The 17,347-nt window shown below is 44.8% G+C and overlaps 2 protein-coding genes across 5 annotated transcripts in view; both read left to right on the top strand.

Annotated features, from left to right (window-relative positions):
• Positions 1 to 2,427, top strand: part of LOC115403851 (uncharacterized) — a 244,366-nt gene extending 241,939 nt beyond the window's left edge. For all 4 annotated transcript variants that reach the window (XM_030112857.1, XM_030112858.1, XM_030112859.1 and 1 more), the window contains 2 exons: positions 923 to 1,023; positions 1,173 to 2,427. In XM_030112857.1, the coding sequence (XP_029968717.1) occupies positions 923 to 1,023; positions 1,173 to 1,367 (296 nt within the window). In that variant the 3' untranslated portion in view covers positions 1,368 to 2,427. The remainder of the gene's footprint in view (positions 1 to 922; positions 1,024 to 1,172) is intronic.
• LOC115403871 (interferon-induced protein 44-like) overlaps positions 1 to 17,347 on the top strand; it is a 391,401-nt gene that overhangs the window by 228,393 nt on the left and 145,661 nt on the right. The window lies entirely within an intron of this gene.

Raw genomic sequence — 17,347 nt, 5'->3', positions numbered from 1 at the left:
TATTCAGCTGTAAACATAATACGGTTCCTTTTTTTTTTTTTAATCCACATGAACGGTTGGACCCACACACTTGTTTACGCCAAGATTTTTGACAACACAAAGAGTGAAACATTGCCTCGTCTTCTACAGCAGTCACTTGCAGTTTATTTGTGGCTCGTTTCCCTGAAAATACTCTTGAGTTTCTATTAGTGTTGTAGCGGTAGCATGTTTTGGTCCCCGATACCGATGGCGATACTTGGCTGTGTAGTATTGGCCAACGGCGATACGGTACCGGCAACTTGTGTCCCAATGGTTGCACTAGGGCCATCTCTTCTGGTGTGACCATCTACCGGTACACATCACACTGCGAGGCTCCTGAATACGGTGGTCACACGGTTAATACATGAAGGGGAGGGGAGGCTGTGGACGGATGCTGATTGGTTTAAAATACCAATGTATTTACTGCGGACAGCGGAGCGGACACGCATTATGAGGAACAAGGCGATCAGCCCTTACCTGTATCTCCAGGCAGCTCCTGTTACCTGCCTCAGCCGCCTGCCGCTCCGCCCGACTTGCTTCTGGAACCCTGGCTGTTTGCTTCACTTCACTGGGAACTCAGTTAAACTCCCTACTCAGTCTGCTCCTGAGGCTGGAGTGCAACTTCATCTCACAAAGACTCACAATACTAATAAAACTGCTTTTCTGCTCTTCAGCCTCAGACCTGCATCCTCACTGTGATGCACAATCATTGCTGTCATTCGCTGAACACAGAGATCACACAGCAGCAAAAGTCAGGGAGAGAATACCAGAAAACACACAGCGCTGTGTTCAAGTGCAGTATGATAGTCGGTCAATGGAATTAGCTTGTTGTTTGTTTGTACTTGCCGACACTGAGTACTCATACAAATTCTGTGATCACTGGGTTTTTACTCTTTCTTGGCAGATATCCCACAAATTGCTGTTCTCACCAAAATCGATGAAGCCTGTCCTGAAGTCAACAAAGACCTGAAGAATGTCTACAAGAGCAAGCACATCAAACAGCAGGTATGGTGAGATTTCATGAGCTGGTGACGACCAATACAGCATCAGATCTTCACAGAGGGGACGACCATGATTGCAGTCATTAAAGTAAATTAAAATAGTCTGACCGTAATAATCTTTTAAACTGTTCAATTTTTTTGGTTCCAACTTAGATGGAAGCAGTGAGTGCTGTGCTGGGAATTCCACTGAACTGCATCTTCCCAGTGAAGAACTACAGCTCAGAATTCGAAACAGATGTTGAGACGGATTCACTGATACTGAGCGCAATGAGAAAGATCATTGACTACGGAGATGACTTCCTGAATGACCAGCCTGCCCCAGATGATGATCAAATTTTACTCTGGTAAAATGGTAATCACAGCATGAAACATGATTGAAAACAGTGATTATAAAAACTTTGAAATTTCACACCTGAAAACGGAACTAAAATGTTATCAATGTCAGTATCAAAGTTTCTGTATGAATGTTCGTGAATGAAGATAAACAGGCAGTATAGTGTGAGCTTTCAGTTCTTCAGAGGTCAGACCAAAACACTAAGATTTGTTCACTGCCCTTTTTATAACTTTGTTGTCTTTGTGGGGAGGTTTCTTTGGATGTGTTTGTTTGGTTATGAATTAAAATTTCTCTCCAGATATAAGACAGATTGTTATAGCTGCACAAGTGAATTTCAGTTCATCTAAAATTGATGAGACTTTTGAGTAGCCATGATTTGTCATGTTTGAGGAATCAGTAATGATGCTGATTTTTGAGTCAAATGCAGAGTCTTACTGTTGAATTGTTCATATAAATATTTATTCAGAGAAAATGTTAGTGATTATTAAAGGGACTTAAGGCAACTTTACAAAATTTACCTCAGTGCTGCTGCGATAGGTGCTGTGGGTAACTGCAGCCACCAGCTGAGGCGGCACGGGAGCGTGCACAAACACTTCCGGTGCGCGTCAAGCCCTAGCGTAGGCACTGCGTACACGCTACGTACACGGCATAGGAACAGCGTCGCTGCGACGGGGAAGCATACTGAGGCTTTTACAGACTGTACGTCTTCACCGCACTGAACCAGGGATGCAGTGTTTGAGTCCGTGTCCACAGCGGCCATGTTCTTCCTATTCAGCAATGCACATATAGCGTCAATTTACGTCACTTCCTCACGATTGCGGGGAAATTCGAACCCCGAACGGCACCAAAATTATTTGGCCCAAGTTAAGGCAACAGACAGATACGCAGATTTGCCTGTTATATTAAATTTTTAATGCTTCATGGCACATTAGCACTGAATAAACTGAAAAGGCATGTGTAGTTTTTCACAAATCTTGCCTTAAGTCCCTTTAAGTTGATTGAATAATTGTTGAATGCCAAGACTTCCTGTTTCTGTTAAAAATAAAAGTCTTTATATAATAAAAGTTTTGAAATCTTGAATTAAGTCTGGTTTTATTAAATTTTTTGCACTAAATGAGCATTTTCATTTCTGACTCTGGTAAAATGGTAATCGTAGGCAGTGGCGTTTCTGTGTTAAAATACTCGTGAGAGTTATTGGTGAAGATGTTAGCGTGTGTGTGTGTGTGTGTGTGTGTGTGTGTGTGTGTGTGTGTGTGTGTGTGTGTGTGTGTGTGTGTGTTTGCATCAGCAGTCATGACTACACACAGAGTTATACACCACTGTAAGCACGTCCATGTAAGATATGGAATGGAATGCAAGGTTAATCTGTTTGATGAGTGGTTGTATAACAGCATGTTTCAGTGATGAGGGAAAACATCCAGACATTAAAGAGACATTCACCATTTGCACAATGCATGGACCAATACAATCAAAAACATCCTTAAACAAGCGACTTGGGACTATGTCCAGTGTCACGCCCTGCGCCCCTCCAGCCATGTGGGGGCGCTCTGGGCCGGTTTTGGTTTTGTGTTCCCCATTTTTGCATGCCCTGTTTCACCTGCTTGTCTATTCCTCATGTTTTCCTGCCTGGTCTCCTTCCTCGTTAGTGCCCTAATGTGCCTCACCTGTGTCTACCTTATTTAAAGATAGATTCCCTCACTTGTCCTTGTCGGTTCGTTGTGGGTTGTCCGTGTGTTCTGTGTCCCTGCTTTCACCTCAGCTCAGCTTGCCCTGCGTTTGTTTCCCTGGAATCCTGTAAATAAACAAGCTGAACTCTGAACGCCTGCGCGTGGGTCCTTCCATCCTTGCATCCAGAGGACATGAAGGTTTCAACTGCTTAACTATTTTAGTCAGTTCAGTTAGAGACACAGTTTCAAAACAGTCAAAACTAGAATGACAAACTGATGGAGCCAGTGGGTCCTCTACAGACAAAGAAGACAATCAGAGCAGAAATTGTGTTTCTGAAAAATGACAGGAAATTTTCACAAAGGGCTACTGAGAGCACATGAATGGTTTTATCACATTGGTTTACAACAGATTTCAGCGTGTTGAAAAGCAACTGGGGTTTTTGATAATTTGTGGACACCAGGTTTGACAGAAAAGTGCTTTATGCAGCTCTAACTGCTCTCTGATACTCCATGAGCCTTTAGTATTTGCATGGAGACTTGGAGACGGTCCTTCTTCCACTGCCGTTCAGCACGCCTACACGTGCGTCTGAGCTTGTGCGTCTCTTCATTTAACCAGGGTTGCGCATTGAGCTTGTGGCGATTTAGCCTAAGGGGAGCTATTGCGTTCAAAGCGTTCGTGCAAGTGCTATCAAAATATGAAAGGAGTTCGTCCAAGGTGAGATTTTGCACGTCAAAATGATACATTTCACTGAAAGTGCCAGAAAATGAGGAGGCTGTCTGGGAATGAATTGTGCGCACCCAACGAGGTGAAGCGCGTGGAGTGACCACGCACTGAGACGTTACCGCAAATAGTATCGCAAAGTGATCCAAAATGTATGTTTCACAAATATCAATCATCCTTACATTAAGTCCATGGGACAGCACCAGGTCCAGGGCATGCCCGTTCTGTGTAGAGCCAGACACCAACTGTGTCAGGTTAAAAGAACTGATCAAATTTAAACAGTCTTTGGCCAGAGGTCTGGATTCACAACAGACATGAATTTTAAAATCCCAAACAATTAAAAACTGATCAAAGTTCAGGATCAAGAATGATAGAAAGTCTGTAAAGTCCTGAATAAAATCTTTGTTAAACTTTGGAGGGTGATACACCAATGTGCACGTGACTGGAGTATCAAATTTTATCACAAATGTCTGAAGCTCAAAGCTGGAAAATGAATCTGCCGGTACCTGCCGACAGGTGTAGCTGGATCTGTACCCAGTTGTCAGTCCTCCACCTCTACCCGTGGTCCAAGGTGAGTTAAGATAGAAGCAGTCAGGAGGTAAAAGTTCAGAAAACTGGGTCAACTCACCGACTTGCAGCCATGTCTCCGTGGGCAACATAAAATCCAACTTCCACGACGTGAAAAGATCATTCAGAATAAATGAGAAGATGGCAGTTATAATCTTCTGGAAACAGGGAGCAGAGCTGAGACCAAATGGCATGTGGGTGTATCTGAAGACCCCTATGTGGGTCACAAAGGCAGTGAGATTGCGGCTCTCGGGGTGGAGGGGGACCTGCAAATAGCCCTGCCGGAGGTCAAGCTTTGAGAATACTATCAAGCGATGAAACTTGGCTGAAAGCTCCTCCCTTGTGGGTAGCGGGTACTTATCAGGGATCACTGCCTTGTTTACCTGCCTGAGGTCGATGCAGGGCCACAGGACGCCAGTTTTCTTCTTCGCCACGACGAGGTTAGAGATCCATGGGGACGCATCCACCTGCTCATTGATGTCTGCATCCAGGAGCTTGTGCAGCTCAGCCGTGATGTTGTCATGCAGGGCGAGGGGCAGCCGCCACAGGGGTTGGATGACTGGGGTCACAGCTGGATCAACGAGTGGCTGGTGATTGAAAGCGGCGAGGCAACCCAGCCCGGTGAACAGGGACGGCCAGCAGAGCAGTCAGAGCGTGGCCACCGTCAGTATGGTGGTGCCCAGGTTATCCGTGATGGAGAAACCGAGGGCACAGAATAGGTCAAAGCCAAGGAGGTTGACGCCCTGATGTGATACCTGGAAGGTAAATGCTGGGAGGACCTTGGAGCCGTAACACACAGCAAAGGTGGCAGTGCCCACCATGCCAATCTTGGCGTGTCCGTAGCCATATAGATCTTCCGCACCAGCCTTAATTGACATCCGGGGGAAGAACTGGCACACTGTGGACTCATTGAGGATAGATCTGGAGGCTGCAGTGTCGAGCAGTAGTGATAGGCTGACACCATCCAGCTCCACCATGGACCACTTAAATGGCCTGGTGCTCGAGCCCACTGAGTAGATTGTTGTTGGGCCAGAAGACGCGGACGAGCGAGACCGGGGGTGCGCAGGGGCCGGGGCAGAGCGACACACCCTGAAGAAATCGTTCGGCTTATCACAGCGTTGGCACCGCTGTCCAGTGGCTGGGCAGCTGGGTGCTCGTGTGGGGTGAGATGGCGATCCGCAGTTTCCATATTGCTGCCATACCGTGCTGTCTCGGCGTCCAGCGACGTTCACCTCCAGCTTGTCGAGCATGTAGGAGGGCTCAGAGAGTGGGGTGGTCAGGGCTACTGTCTGCGCCAGCACAGCCGGGTGGGAGGAAGGCGAGTCAGACGCCGCTCGCTGTGATGATAACTGTGCAGCCGACTCGAGCTGGAAAGCTAGCTCCGCTGCTCTTGATAGTATCGTGTTGTCCGGGGACATAAACAGCTTTTCCCGCAGCCGGGGGTTGGTTGTGTGCTCTGCTAGCTGATCCCTAATGATCTTGTCTTCCAAAGTCCCAAATTTACACAGGCTGGCCAGGCACCGGAGGTTGGTAACGTAATTATGAACAGACTTACCCGGCCACTGTTTGCGTTGGCAGAAGACGATGCGTCGTACAGTGACACTCTGTGGAGCAGCGAAGTGTTGTGATAGCAAGGCCACACAGTCGTCAAACTTCGGTGCTGGTCCCAGAGTTCAGAAAATCCGCTGTCCCTCGCTGCCCAGGCTGTGGAGTAGCATAGCCTTCAGTCTAGCATCCCTAGCATCGGCTAGCCCAATGGCCTCGATAAAAGTCCTGAATAACCCATACCAGCGGGGCCACAGTACCGGTGGTTCGCCGGGTAGAGGAAGAAAAGGAGGCAGAGGTGCAAGCGGGAGCTTCATCCTTGTCGCCAATGTTATGTCCAATAATACACAGATAATAGTGGTGCGCTCACAGTACTTTATTGCACATCAGCAGCATTACACTGAGCTGTGTATCCCCAGTTTACGGCAGTCACGTCACGTTGTCATGACTATGCTGTGGCTTAAAGCCATACACCACATGGTCCATCCCACAGAACAAGGTCACCTACAGTGCACACCTTCTGCGGGGCTAGCCGACCTTCTTAGGAGGTGTATTTCCTTTGGTCTCTGTAATTCGCCAAGCAGGATGTCTGGGAAGAACTTCTAAATTTGCCCGGCTGTGACAAGATGGTGAATGTCTACGATGTTGTCAAGTCCATAGCAGACTAACTGATGGGAGTCGTACGTCCCTTTGTCTGAGCGGACCCGGATTTTTAGGAAGTATTGCCTCATTTTGACTGCAACTTCCATACCTCCAATTCCATGGACCACAAGAGTTATGGCTTCACTCCTCAAATTCAGATGCTTTGCCGCTTCATGTGTGATGTAGTTCGTGTCTGATGCAAGGTCAGTTAGGGTGCCAATCTTTTGACCTGCATTTGCTGTGACCTCAAGGAGCATCATGATGACTGGCCATTCCGCTAATCCATATTCCTCCAACAGACTTTGTGAGTCAGTGGCATGTGCATGTCTTGACACAGTATTTGAGAACGCAAACAGTTTTTTAACAAACTTTAACTGGGCCTCAGTGTAGCTCCTCCAGTTGTTACCTCCTCCAACTGCTCCAACTTTACCCTTGCCTCTGGGCATAGACAGAAGTGATGCTCTGTGTTTTAGCTGCAGCTTGGATTCTTGTAGATGAAATCAGTTTTGCAGTTGTGACTGTTATATGAATGAACTTCGAGGCATCTCTGGCACACCCCAATCCTTCTCACTGCATCCCTTCTCTCAGACAGCTTTAGCTTGTGGAATTTTTTGCAGAAGTAGAGCTTCTTTTGATGCCCTCTCTCTCCACAGATGACACATCCAGGAGACTGGGTGTTCACTTGACTGGAGGTCCTGGTCTGCACTTGCCATGGTTCGAGCCTTGTCTTCGGTGGATCGCCGTTGAGCTGGTCCAATTCCTCATAAAGAGCTATGTGGCTTCTGAGAAATGCAAGGAGATAGTCAAACCGCTGAGCCTAAGTCAGAGAGCTGCCTTTTTCTGACAGATGGAGAAGCCACTCTTTCTTCAGCACATCAGGGAGTTTGCTCCCAATGGATTTCATAACCAGTGGATTTTTTTATTGTGTCAACCTCATCAAGGTCACTCAGGTCTGAGAGAGCTTTCTAAACTGTTTGAATAAGCTCAATGATTTTCCTTGGTTGGTGGGATCTGATTGCTGGGGGGTTCTGGAGCGCTTCCACAATCTCAATGACGATGATTGTTTTATTCCCAAAATGATTTTCCAGCACTCGTAAAATGTCATCAGCCATATTGTAGCTTGACAGGCAAAGATATTTCTTGATTTTTTTCATCAATGCTGTCAATGAGTTGGAACGTTTTGACTTCTTTAAAGCCTGATGGTTTTCCTTGAGCTTGGAGGGCTTCCCAGTCCTTTCTCCAGTGCTGGAATTCATGTCTGACTCCCAGTGACTGGCACAGTCCGCTAATCAGCTAACCGCTAATTTGCGAAGCTAACATTTTCATTAGCGGATTAGCTGTTCAGCTAACTTTGAAAAACATTAGTGGACTAATTAGCTAAATTTACACATTAGCGACTCTGGTTTCCGAGGGTACTTGAACGCCTCTCGTACGTGCTTCCTTTACTGTGCAAAGTAATGAAATGTCTCTTCTCTGCGGTTAAAAAATGCCAAAAATTGTTTCGAAAAAACATGGATTTTGTAATGCATATAACTCCCGATCCGTTTGTCTGATTGAAACGATTCAAAAACTGTTAGAAAGCCCTAGAACTCAAGATTCCGGGGATATTTGAATAACTTGCATACGTGCTTGCGTCATGGTGCAACGTCAACAAATAATCCCCTATGTGCTCTCGGCGTTCGGGGCTCGCGGAGAAAATAGAGAGGAGCAGAGTGGGCGCGCTGCAGAGCGCGAGCTGCTCCGCTCACGGCGCCGCGTCTATGAACCGTCAGATAGGAGCTCAATCCAAAACTCGGTGTGCGGTGCTGCCACTTCCGCGGGCGGCGCGTCCTGTGTGAACCAGGCGTTAGGTTAGCGGTTATTGTTAGCTTCAGCTAAATCTTTAAGCAGTTTATCGGTTTTGCGTTATCAAAGCGAACTTTTCAGTTAGCGGAAGAACGGTTATCGAAGCTAACTTTTTGGTTAGCTGTGCCTACCACTGCTGACTCCAGTGAACCTCGGTCGAGAGGCTGGCTTCAGACTGATGACTGGTGTTGAATAGTTGACAGCAGACACATCCATCGCTCTCTCCGAGTCCTTTCTGGCTTTTGCTCGAATGAAGTCTGCTTTTCTGGAAATCGGTTTGGGAAGGATGAATTCAAGCTCTGCCACCCGACCATGAAACATCCTTTGCTCAGCAGTTGGCGCCCAGCGTTTCCACTTCATCAGGGTCTTTTTTGGCGTCCCCCACCAAACTTTCCAGGTGTTCAATCATGAAGTCAAAGGCTTCTTTTGCTTCACTAATATTGAAATTTGTTATCTGGTCTGCTTCTGTCTCTGCTGTTTGCACTGCCACTGTCAGCTCTTATTCTCCGCAGTTTTCCCACAATGTGTTTCGAATTAGGTCTTTAGAGCTCCTCCAGCTTCTTCTCACATTCACTTGCAGATTTTTCTAAGTCAGTTCTTTGCGTTTCATCTCACGCTTCTTTGTTCCGCTCAGATTCGTTTTCTGCCAGGTATTGAGCTTTAATATCATTGTTTGCTTCAGTGACATTGTTCATTTCAATTGTGAGTTTTTTTAAGCTTTCCATGAGTTCCTCCTCAGACATTATGGTGTGTGTTCGAGTTACTGTATTTGCCAGTCTGGAAATTAGACGTTTTGCTGACGTTCTACTGGTTTTCAATTGCTGCAAGACTACAGAGTCGGCCATTTTATGTTCCACTCACTGGACCTCTGTTGACTGTTGGTTTTCACTGACAAGTTGGTTTTTCACTGTCGAGTCGTCTGAGTTTCTGTGCTGCACCGTACTTAAACAGAGCCTTCTCTTTGCATGGATGTTGGAACGTTCTACCGGTCACAGTAAGAGAAAGTTCCACCTATGTCTCCTTCAAGAGACAACTTAAAGAATGGCTATTACAGCAACACTCGTGTGACCATTAGAGAGTCACCCTGAAATAATACGAGGGAATATCAGTTTTTAACTATATGATGGTGTGAGCATGAATGAGAGTGTAAGGTTTGGACTGTGTGAATGCTATTTTTTGTTTTTATATTGTATGATTTTCTATTGTCTTGTTCCTTGTCTTTTTCCTCTTGTTCCATGTGTCATGTGTTTTGTCTTCTTTTTGTTTCAACTGTTAAACTTTAATGTAAATGTTTGTCTCTTTTATGCATTGTATTCCCTGACCCCGGCCCGTTGGGACTACAGATGGAAATTAGCCTCTTGGCTACAATCTGGCATGTTTACTTTTATGTTCATTAACATGCACTGTCCCAAACAAATAAATAAATAAATGAAATGAAAAAATGAAAAAAAAACAGGATTTCACTCAAAGAATCAGTCCAAGTTTTCTTCCAATTTTTTAAAGGCTCTATACACAACTCAACCACTCCCTGAACTTCAGGAGGCTCCTTGTTTCCTATCTTTCATGATAGGACAAGCTGATTACTGCAGGTGTGTCTGAATATCACTGTTGTGGTTACAGAGGTCAGGGACACCTGGATTAATCAGCTCGTCCTATCATGAAAGACAGGAAACAAGGAGCCTCCTGAAGTTCAGGAAGTGGTGAAGTTGTGCATGGAGTCCATTGTCCATAATTTTTTTGTTCCTTTAGTTTTCTTTTGATTTCTGAACCCTTTAGTGAGTTCTTAGTTTTCTTTGGGCTCTTCTTTAGGTTCTAAGTCTTTAGCTCTTAGTTGTTAGAAGGTTCTCTGGTGAAAACCCTTTAGAGAAGACAAAATATAGCACAATTAATCCTACGTGTGGCATTTAAGTATTTGACAAAAGTTCATTCAAAGTATTTTTTTTTTTTTTTTTTTTAGTAGTAGTACATTTATTCGGTCAGCAAGTAAAAAAGTAAACATTGTAACAATTGTGTACTATGATGGCATTATCATCATCATCATCGCCATCCACATAAGTTGTCATCGTCAACATCAACAACTCATCATCAAAATCATCATCAACTTCATCATCCTTTGACCGAAGGGTTTAGGCTAAAGTCAACACTTATTCTGCCTAACCCTTTTCAACCAAAACAAAATTTTCCATATTTCGTAGGAGAGAAGGAAGAAAAGAAAAAAGCAAAAAGCAAAAACAAAAACAAGAAAAAAACCCCAAACAAACGGGAGAAGAAAAAAACCAGGCTATAATTCATCAATACCATTTACAAGATAAGAGGAGTTTAGGGCGAGCACCACTGTTGTGGTTACCGCCACCTGGCCGACTCCTGCCGGGCAGCGCCTCCACCTCAACGCCGTGTCCTGAACGAGTCGAGCCCGGGAGCTCCTTACTCCCTCCTCCGGTCTCTTCCTTGCAACTACTCGTGGGCGCAGGAGTCTAGGGCATTCTCTTTTCCCTTGCTTCTTTAGCGTTTTTCCTTGTTGCGGTTTTTTTCTTTGATTGTGTTCCTCGTGACTCTCGGTACAGAAGTTGTCATTTGTTTAACCCGGACAGTCTAATTTCAGTTACACGGCTTGCTCATCTACAGACACACATTTAGATGGGTGCTGGAACCACTCAACCCAACTTTAGTGCTGTTAAATGTCCAAGTACAGGTATATGAAGACAGTATATTACTTAGTGAGTCAGCAGAAACTCTCAGCGTCATGTTCCTGCCGCCATCTTGGATGGCTCCTCCTTCTCCTCCTCTTCACACACACGGTCTCCTTGATACCATCCACCCACACTTGTCCAGTCCAGATGACATCCCGAAGTCATTGCTGTATATCAGTGTTCCTCAAACCAGACCAGAATGAGCCACTGTGGCTGCTAGTTTTTGTTCCAAACAAGCAAGAGCACACTACATTCCACCTATTTCACCAAGATACAGAGATGGGCGCAGAGCGAGAGACAGTTCTCAGCTGTTACCATGTGATAAGAGAGCCTTTCTTTCTTTCATTTTTTTTTAAGTTTGCTGCGACATTTCTTTCCAAAACACTTGGCCTGTTTGGAAAAGACAGTGGACAAAAGTTTGTAAAAGTCACTTCAAGAGTCTGTGGAGCTTTCAGTTCATACATGAAAAAAATAAATAAATAAAACAACAGACTTTTTCAGTGAAACAAAGTTTGTTGATGTTTAACTTTTCTATAGTTGTTCCATTCTTTGTTGTCAATGTTGATAGGAATAATTTGGGGAAAATTATGATTAGAATAAGTAACTGAAAGATAAATCCATTATAACTGCATACTGAAAATAAGTAATGGAAACAACGCAAGATCAGAGTATCAGCAGAAATTCTCAACACTCAAACTGAAATTCTCCAGAAATCCTCCAATCTAATGTCCAAATTTGTTTTGAAAGAAAGAAAATGAAAGTAAGACAGACTGTCTTATCACATGGTAACAGCTGAGAACCATCTCTCCCTCTGCGCCCATTTCTACATCTTGGTGAATCCACCAGTCAGAGGCCAGACTGCCCTCAGCAGTTGTGCTGAGTCAGGCCTTCTGAAGGCTGCTGTCTTAGGTTTTCATTGAAGACGGACAGAAACCAGGCAGCCAGAGAGCTCCGGGCACAGAAAACACAATCTGGCCTCCGCAGCCAAAAACTGCAACTCCTGATAGTCGAGGATTCAAAAGCTACATCTTACAACCTAATTTTTTGGACACTGGAGCAATGTTAAAAGCTCGTGCTGGTGTCCAGTGTTTGGTTTCATTTTGACCGAATTAGTCACGATGGTTGGGATCCCCCACGATGAGCGATGCCACTATCAGCAGCTCTGCCACAACAAGCCTGTAATCTTAGAGCCCAGCTTGCAGAAGCCTGGATGCTCCTGGGGAGCACCGCTGCTGGAGATAGAGAACCTCAAGCAAAAAAACTAGATAACCTGTTGCAAAGGATTTGTTTTTCCACTGCCATTGATAATGAGCTGTGGTAGTGAAAATCCATATTTTCAAGTTTGTAAGTTGTTCAGGGTTTTTCAAATCTTTACGATAAAAACACACATCCTGACATAAATACAGTTTCCACTGTTGTTAATCTAAACAAACAGAAACACATTACATATAAAGTATCTCTGATTAAGTATCGACACTATCACATTCAACTGGGCTTGAATGTGTTTTTCTTTCTTTTAATGAGGTGTTAAGCCTTCAGTGTATTTATTGAGTCCACTGTATTCTTAGCATCAACCGCACAAGCAATTTTCAACAGCACCGTTCAGCCACTTGGTTTTTAAATCCTCCATTACTGGTGCTGTCGAAAGCTTCTTGTGCGGTTGAGGTTTTCAATACGATTTTTAACTTGGATTAGGAGTGATGTATATCCACTTCCCTGAAGCTGACCATTGTCAAGTTGATCAGCAAAACTGTTTGGACATTGATGGACGATGTAAACTGTAAGGCACTGTGAGCGTGCTGGGTTTGCCTCATTCTTCCTCATCTCATCTGCTATCACTCTTACCATCTGCCGCCATGCAGCAGGCGAAGGCCTCTTACCATCTGCTATGGCTGAGCGAATGCCTGCAAGCATGAAGTTTCAATTACAATTTTTTTTTTACAATTTCTTTATTTATTTCAGGCAAAATGTAACCACAGTCACACAGGACAAAGCCATTTTCAAACCAGAAAAACCAAAATGGACGAAAACAGAAAACAAAAAATAAATGTCCTGTACCCACTAAACATAGGACGTCGCATAGACGTTCAGATCATATCCATATCACGTCGGTCCGTCTAAGACCAGTTCTGTACCAAAAAACGACGTCCAAATTAGGTCTACTATTTCGACGTCAAACTATGACCTCTATTAGACGTCTAAATATAGTTAGTCATTTCACCTGACTTTTTTGGACATCAAAATGACGTCTAACACAGGTGGGGGATTTACAAAAACAATTATATTTGGCCTAACAGTTGTTATTTGTGTGTATTAGTAGGTGTATATCAGTGATTAAACATCATTTTGAAGTACAAATACTTAACAATTTTTGTATTTCTAAAATAATTTGTAATTAAAAAAAATGAAAATCACAAATAAAATGATTATGCATCCTACTATCGAGTAGCCTTTGGCGTATTCAAAGTGTCACTTTTCTTTAGTGGGGAATTGGGGATACTCGATCAGATGCGTCATGACAAACCCGTAGGACACGCCCCATCTGGCCAAAACTCAAAATATTCCCCGTGCCACTGCCATCATACACGTGGTGACGACGTGTAGAGAACAAGCGAAAGAGAACGGTGTAAGGTCAGTCCTTGAGATTTGTTTTATGTTGCTCATTGTTCTAGTGGGCTGCTTGTCGACGTGACTAGCTATATTCTTCCAGGCAAAAACTTATAGTGTTATTTTTGGAGCTTTGGACCGAGGAATTCAGCTCACTCAGTGACCCACTAGCTGCTCTGCTGCTGCTCTGCTAACACGAGGCTCACAGCCAGACACCTGAGCGGCCCTGACCCGAGAGACAGCCGCTAACAGGGACTCTGTACAGGCGCTAGCGCCGCGGTTCCAGCGGGAAGCTAGCTGGAGGAGGAGAGCCGCCACTCGGACCTTCACCAGAGCTTCTGGCGAACGTGCAGGAACTCCGAGAGCATAAACAATGCGACCGCTGGTTTCAGTCTGTTCAGGACGCTGCCATCACGTCGACGGCTAACACCGTCCAGGATGCCGCGGCCATGCTAACAGCTAACAACTGCTACAGCTTGGCTTGCTGCATCCCCCGGAGCCTAAGCTAACCAGCTTGGTTTGCTATACCATTCAGGAGACCTGGCTAACCTGGTCTTGGCCTGCTGCATCTCCCTGGACCTTGGGTAACCACACAAAACTGTAGCACTGTTACTTAATCATTCGTGATGTGCAGTAAGATGAAGATGACGGCATTGCTTATTATATTACTAGGCTGCTTGGCATTTTGGGACGTGGGACAAAACATGGTCTTCTGTGTTAGTACTACTGTCGAGGTGCTAAGAATGCAGGACACCTACTACAGCGGCACTAGTTCTGCAGCCGTGCACTCTGTTTGGTCATCAATTTGTTGTCAGTTTTTCCTGTGAACCTACCCAAAGTCCAAAGCACTTTTGCTTTATATCATCTGACTGCTTCGCTTAATGCTAGCCGTTGTTATGCTTCAACACTTGTGACATACACTGTGAAGCAAATATTTACCTCAGCCAGGAGGTTATCGAATCACGTCGGTTGGTTTGTTGGTTGGTTTGTTAGCAAGATTCCGGAAAAAGTAATGGTTGGATTGCAATGAAATTTTGTGGAAAGGTGGGTCTTGGGCTGTCTTAGAATCAGAATTGTTGCCAGAAGTTGAGCTTGCATGGGCATTTTTTAAAGAAAGTTTTGAAAAAACTTTAAACAAACATGCTTATTTTTGGAAATTCAGAGTGAAAGGACAAATAACCCCTGGTTTTCCCCTGAATTGTCGGATGCTATCAGTGTGACTGGGCATGGGCCAAAGCCAGGACAAGTGGTTTTGCCACTGGTCATCTTTCAGACAACTGAGAAACAAGTGTACATCTTTAATCAAAAAAATCTAAATCCACATATCATTTATCTGTGACAACTGACAACCTTAAAGAATAAGTTTGGTTTAAACAGTTTTCATGTTGTTTATAGAAGGGAGTAGAACAATATACTCATCCAAAAGGGTTTTCTGGTCCAAACAGTGCTTTGGGAGAAATTTAGATCCAAAATTGAGCTGCAAACATCCGTATACTGTTAGCCAATGGGACGTGTGGCGCCGGCTCCCAAAACGGCTTTCATCGTCCAAAAACTCATTAGTATCTCCAATATTTCCTCATGTCCACTCACGCCACTCCGCCACAACAGCCCAGTGTCACAAGACACATGCTGTTTAGGTTTTACAGATCTCTGAAGTGAATACGGTGATAAGGCTGTAAACTGAAGTACATTCACCAAGAGACACAGTAGGTGGCGCTGTGCACCAAAGTTGTTGGTTGCCACCCGCTCCAAAGAAGATGATGATCTCTGAACTGCAAACATCATCTTCTTCTTCTTTGTGTGTGTGTATACATATATATAATGTTTGTGTGTGTTTTCACACGTGCAGGTGTGAGCGCGTGCAATGACCATTTCTACTTTCTGTCACATTTACAAGGAAACTTTCTAAAACTGTTCTCTGCCTTTCCTTCAGGTGGACAGCCTGACTTCGGACGGACAGCCAAACACAACTGAGGTGGATACAACTATCACATACACTCAAATGTCCAGTCTTTGTTTTTTAAAGGTTACATGAAGCTAATAGTGCACGTTTACATTTTCAGATGACCCACAGAATAAAAAAATTCCGGAAACTCAAAAGAGACCTACACGAACTTCTCAGACGTTCAGACAGTAGCGACCAGGATAGTGCTAGCGAGAATCCAAGGGCTGCAAGTGTAGCTGGAGACAGTGAGTCTGGTCCTTCAGGGTCAGTGAATGTTAGTGCACCTGGGGCACCACACAGCATCGACTTTGAGACTGATTTTGACTGTACTGACTCTGAATCTGAATCGTTGATCGCTGACCCTGAAGTGACAAGCAGCTTTGAGGAAGAACTAAGACAGTGGGCACTGGAACACAAATTGACACACAGAGCAATCAATGGGTTATTGCCAATATTAAGGAAGCAAGGCCACCTATTGCCTTTGGATTGCCGAACACTCCTCAGTACACCACAGACAAGTGTGACAGAACCCAAATGTGGCGGCCAGTATAAGTATTACGGGCTGGAGAAGGGCATCCTTCGTTACCTGAGACACCTGGAGGGGCATGATGTGCACCTCAGTGTAAACATCGATGGTGTACCACTATTTAAAAGTAGTGGAGTGCAGTGCTGGCCGATACTGGTGAAGTGTGGCAGATTTGATCCATTTATTGTTGCCATTTTTAGTGGGTCAAAGAAGCCTAGCCCTGTTGAGGAATACCTTCGAGACTTCCTGACTGAGTATGCTCACCTCAAACAAGATGGCATAACTTTTGAAGGCCAGACTTACTCTGTCACCATTGTCTCCTTGGTCTGTGATGCGCCAGCTAGGGCGTTTCTGAAATGCATCAAGGGTCATACTTCATATGAGAGCTGCGACAGATGCATCACCAGGGGTACCCGTGTTGAGGGAAGAGTAGTTTTCACCCATCATGAATGCACTTCCCGTACGGATGATGGTTTCTCTAAATGGGAGTACAAGAACCACCAGCAAGGAGTCAGCCCCTTCATTGCTGCTGGAGTGCCTTGCATTACCTCTTTTGTCTTGGACTACATGCACATGGTCTGCTTGGGTGTGGTGAGACGCATGTTGGTGTACTTGACACAGGGCCCGACAACCTGTCGGTTATCAGCAAGACAAAAGGAAACCATTTCTGAGAAACTGGTTGCTCTGAGAGGCAAGATGCCCAGCGATTTTGCCCGACAGCCCCGAGCTTTACACGAGCTTGACAGATGGAAAGCAACTGAACTCAGGCAGTTTCGCCTCTACACTGGACCTGTCGTGCTGAAAAACGTGTTGTCCCCGGAACTGTACCAACATTTCGTGTCCTTGACGGTGGCTATGTCAATACTGCTGGAGTCAGATGACAGGATTCGCAATGGTTATGTCCAGTATGCCCAAGACCTGCTCCAGCACTTTGTCAGGAACAGTGCTCACCTCTATGGTGAGACCTTCCCAGTGTACAATGTACATGGATTAACGCATCTCCACGAAGATGTCCGCCACTTCCAGTGCTCATTAAATGAAGTGTCATGTTTCCCCTTTGAAAATTACCTCCAGAAAATTAAGAAGCATGTCAGGAGTGGAAGAAGTCCTCTGGAACAGGTGACGAGGCGTTTGGCGGAACTGGAACACTCAGACATGAGTATGAGCACTACAAAGCCTAAAAAGATCTCTTCCATCAAAGCAAAGGACTGTTACTTTCTTTTGAAAGATCAACGATTC

The sequence above is a fragment of the Salarias fasciatus genome, chromosome 17 (assembly GCF_902148845.1).
Source record: "Salarias fasciatus chromosome 17, fSalaFa1.1, whole genome shotgun sequence".
In the NCBI taxonomy this organism is placed as follows: Eukaryota; Metazoa; Chordata; class Actinopteri; order Blenniiformes; family Blenniidae; genus Salarias; species Salarias fasciatus.
The sequence above is the reverse complement of the archived record's forward strand: the minus strand, read 5'-3'. Positions and strand labels throughout refer to the sequence as shown.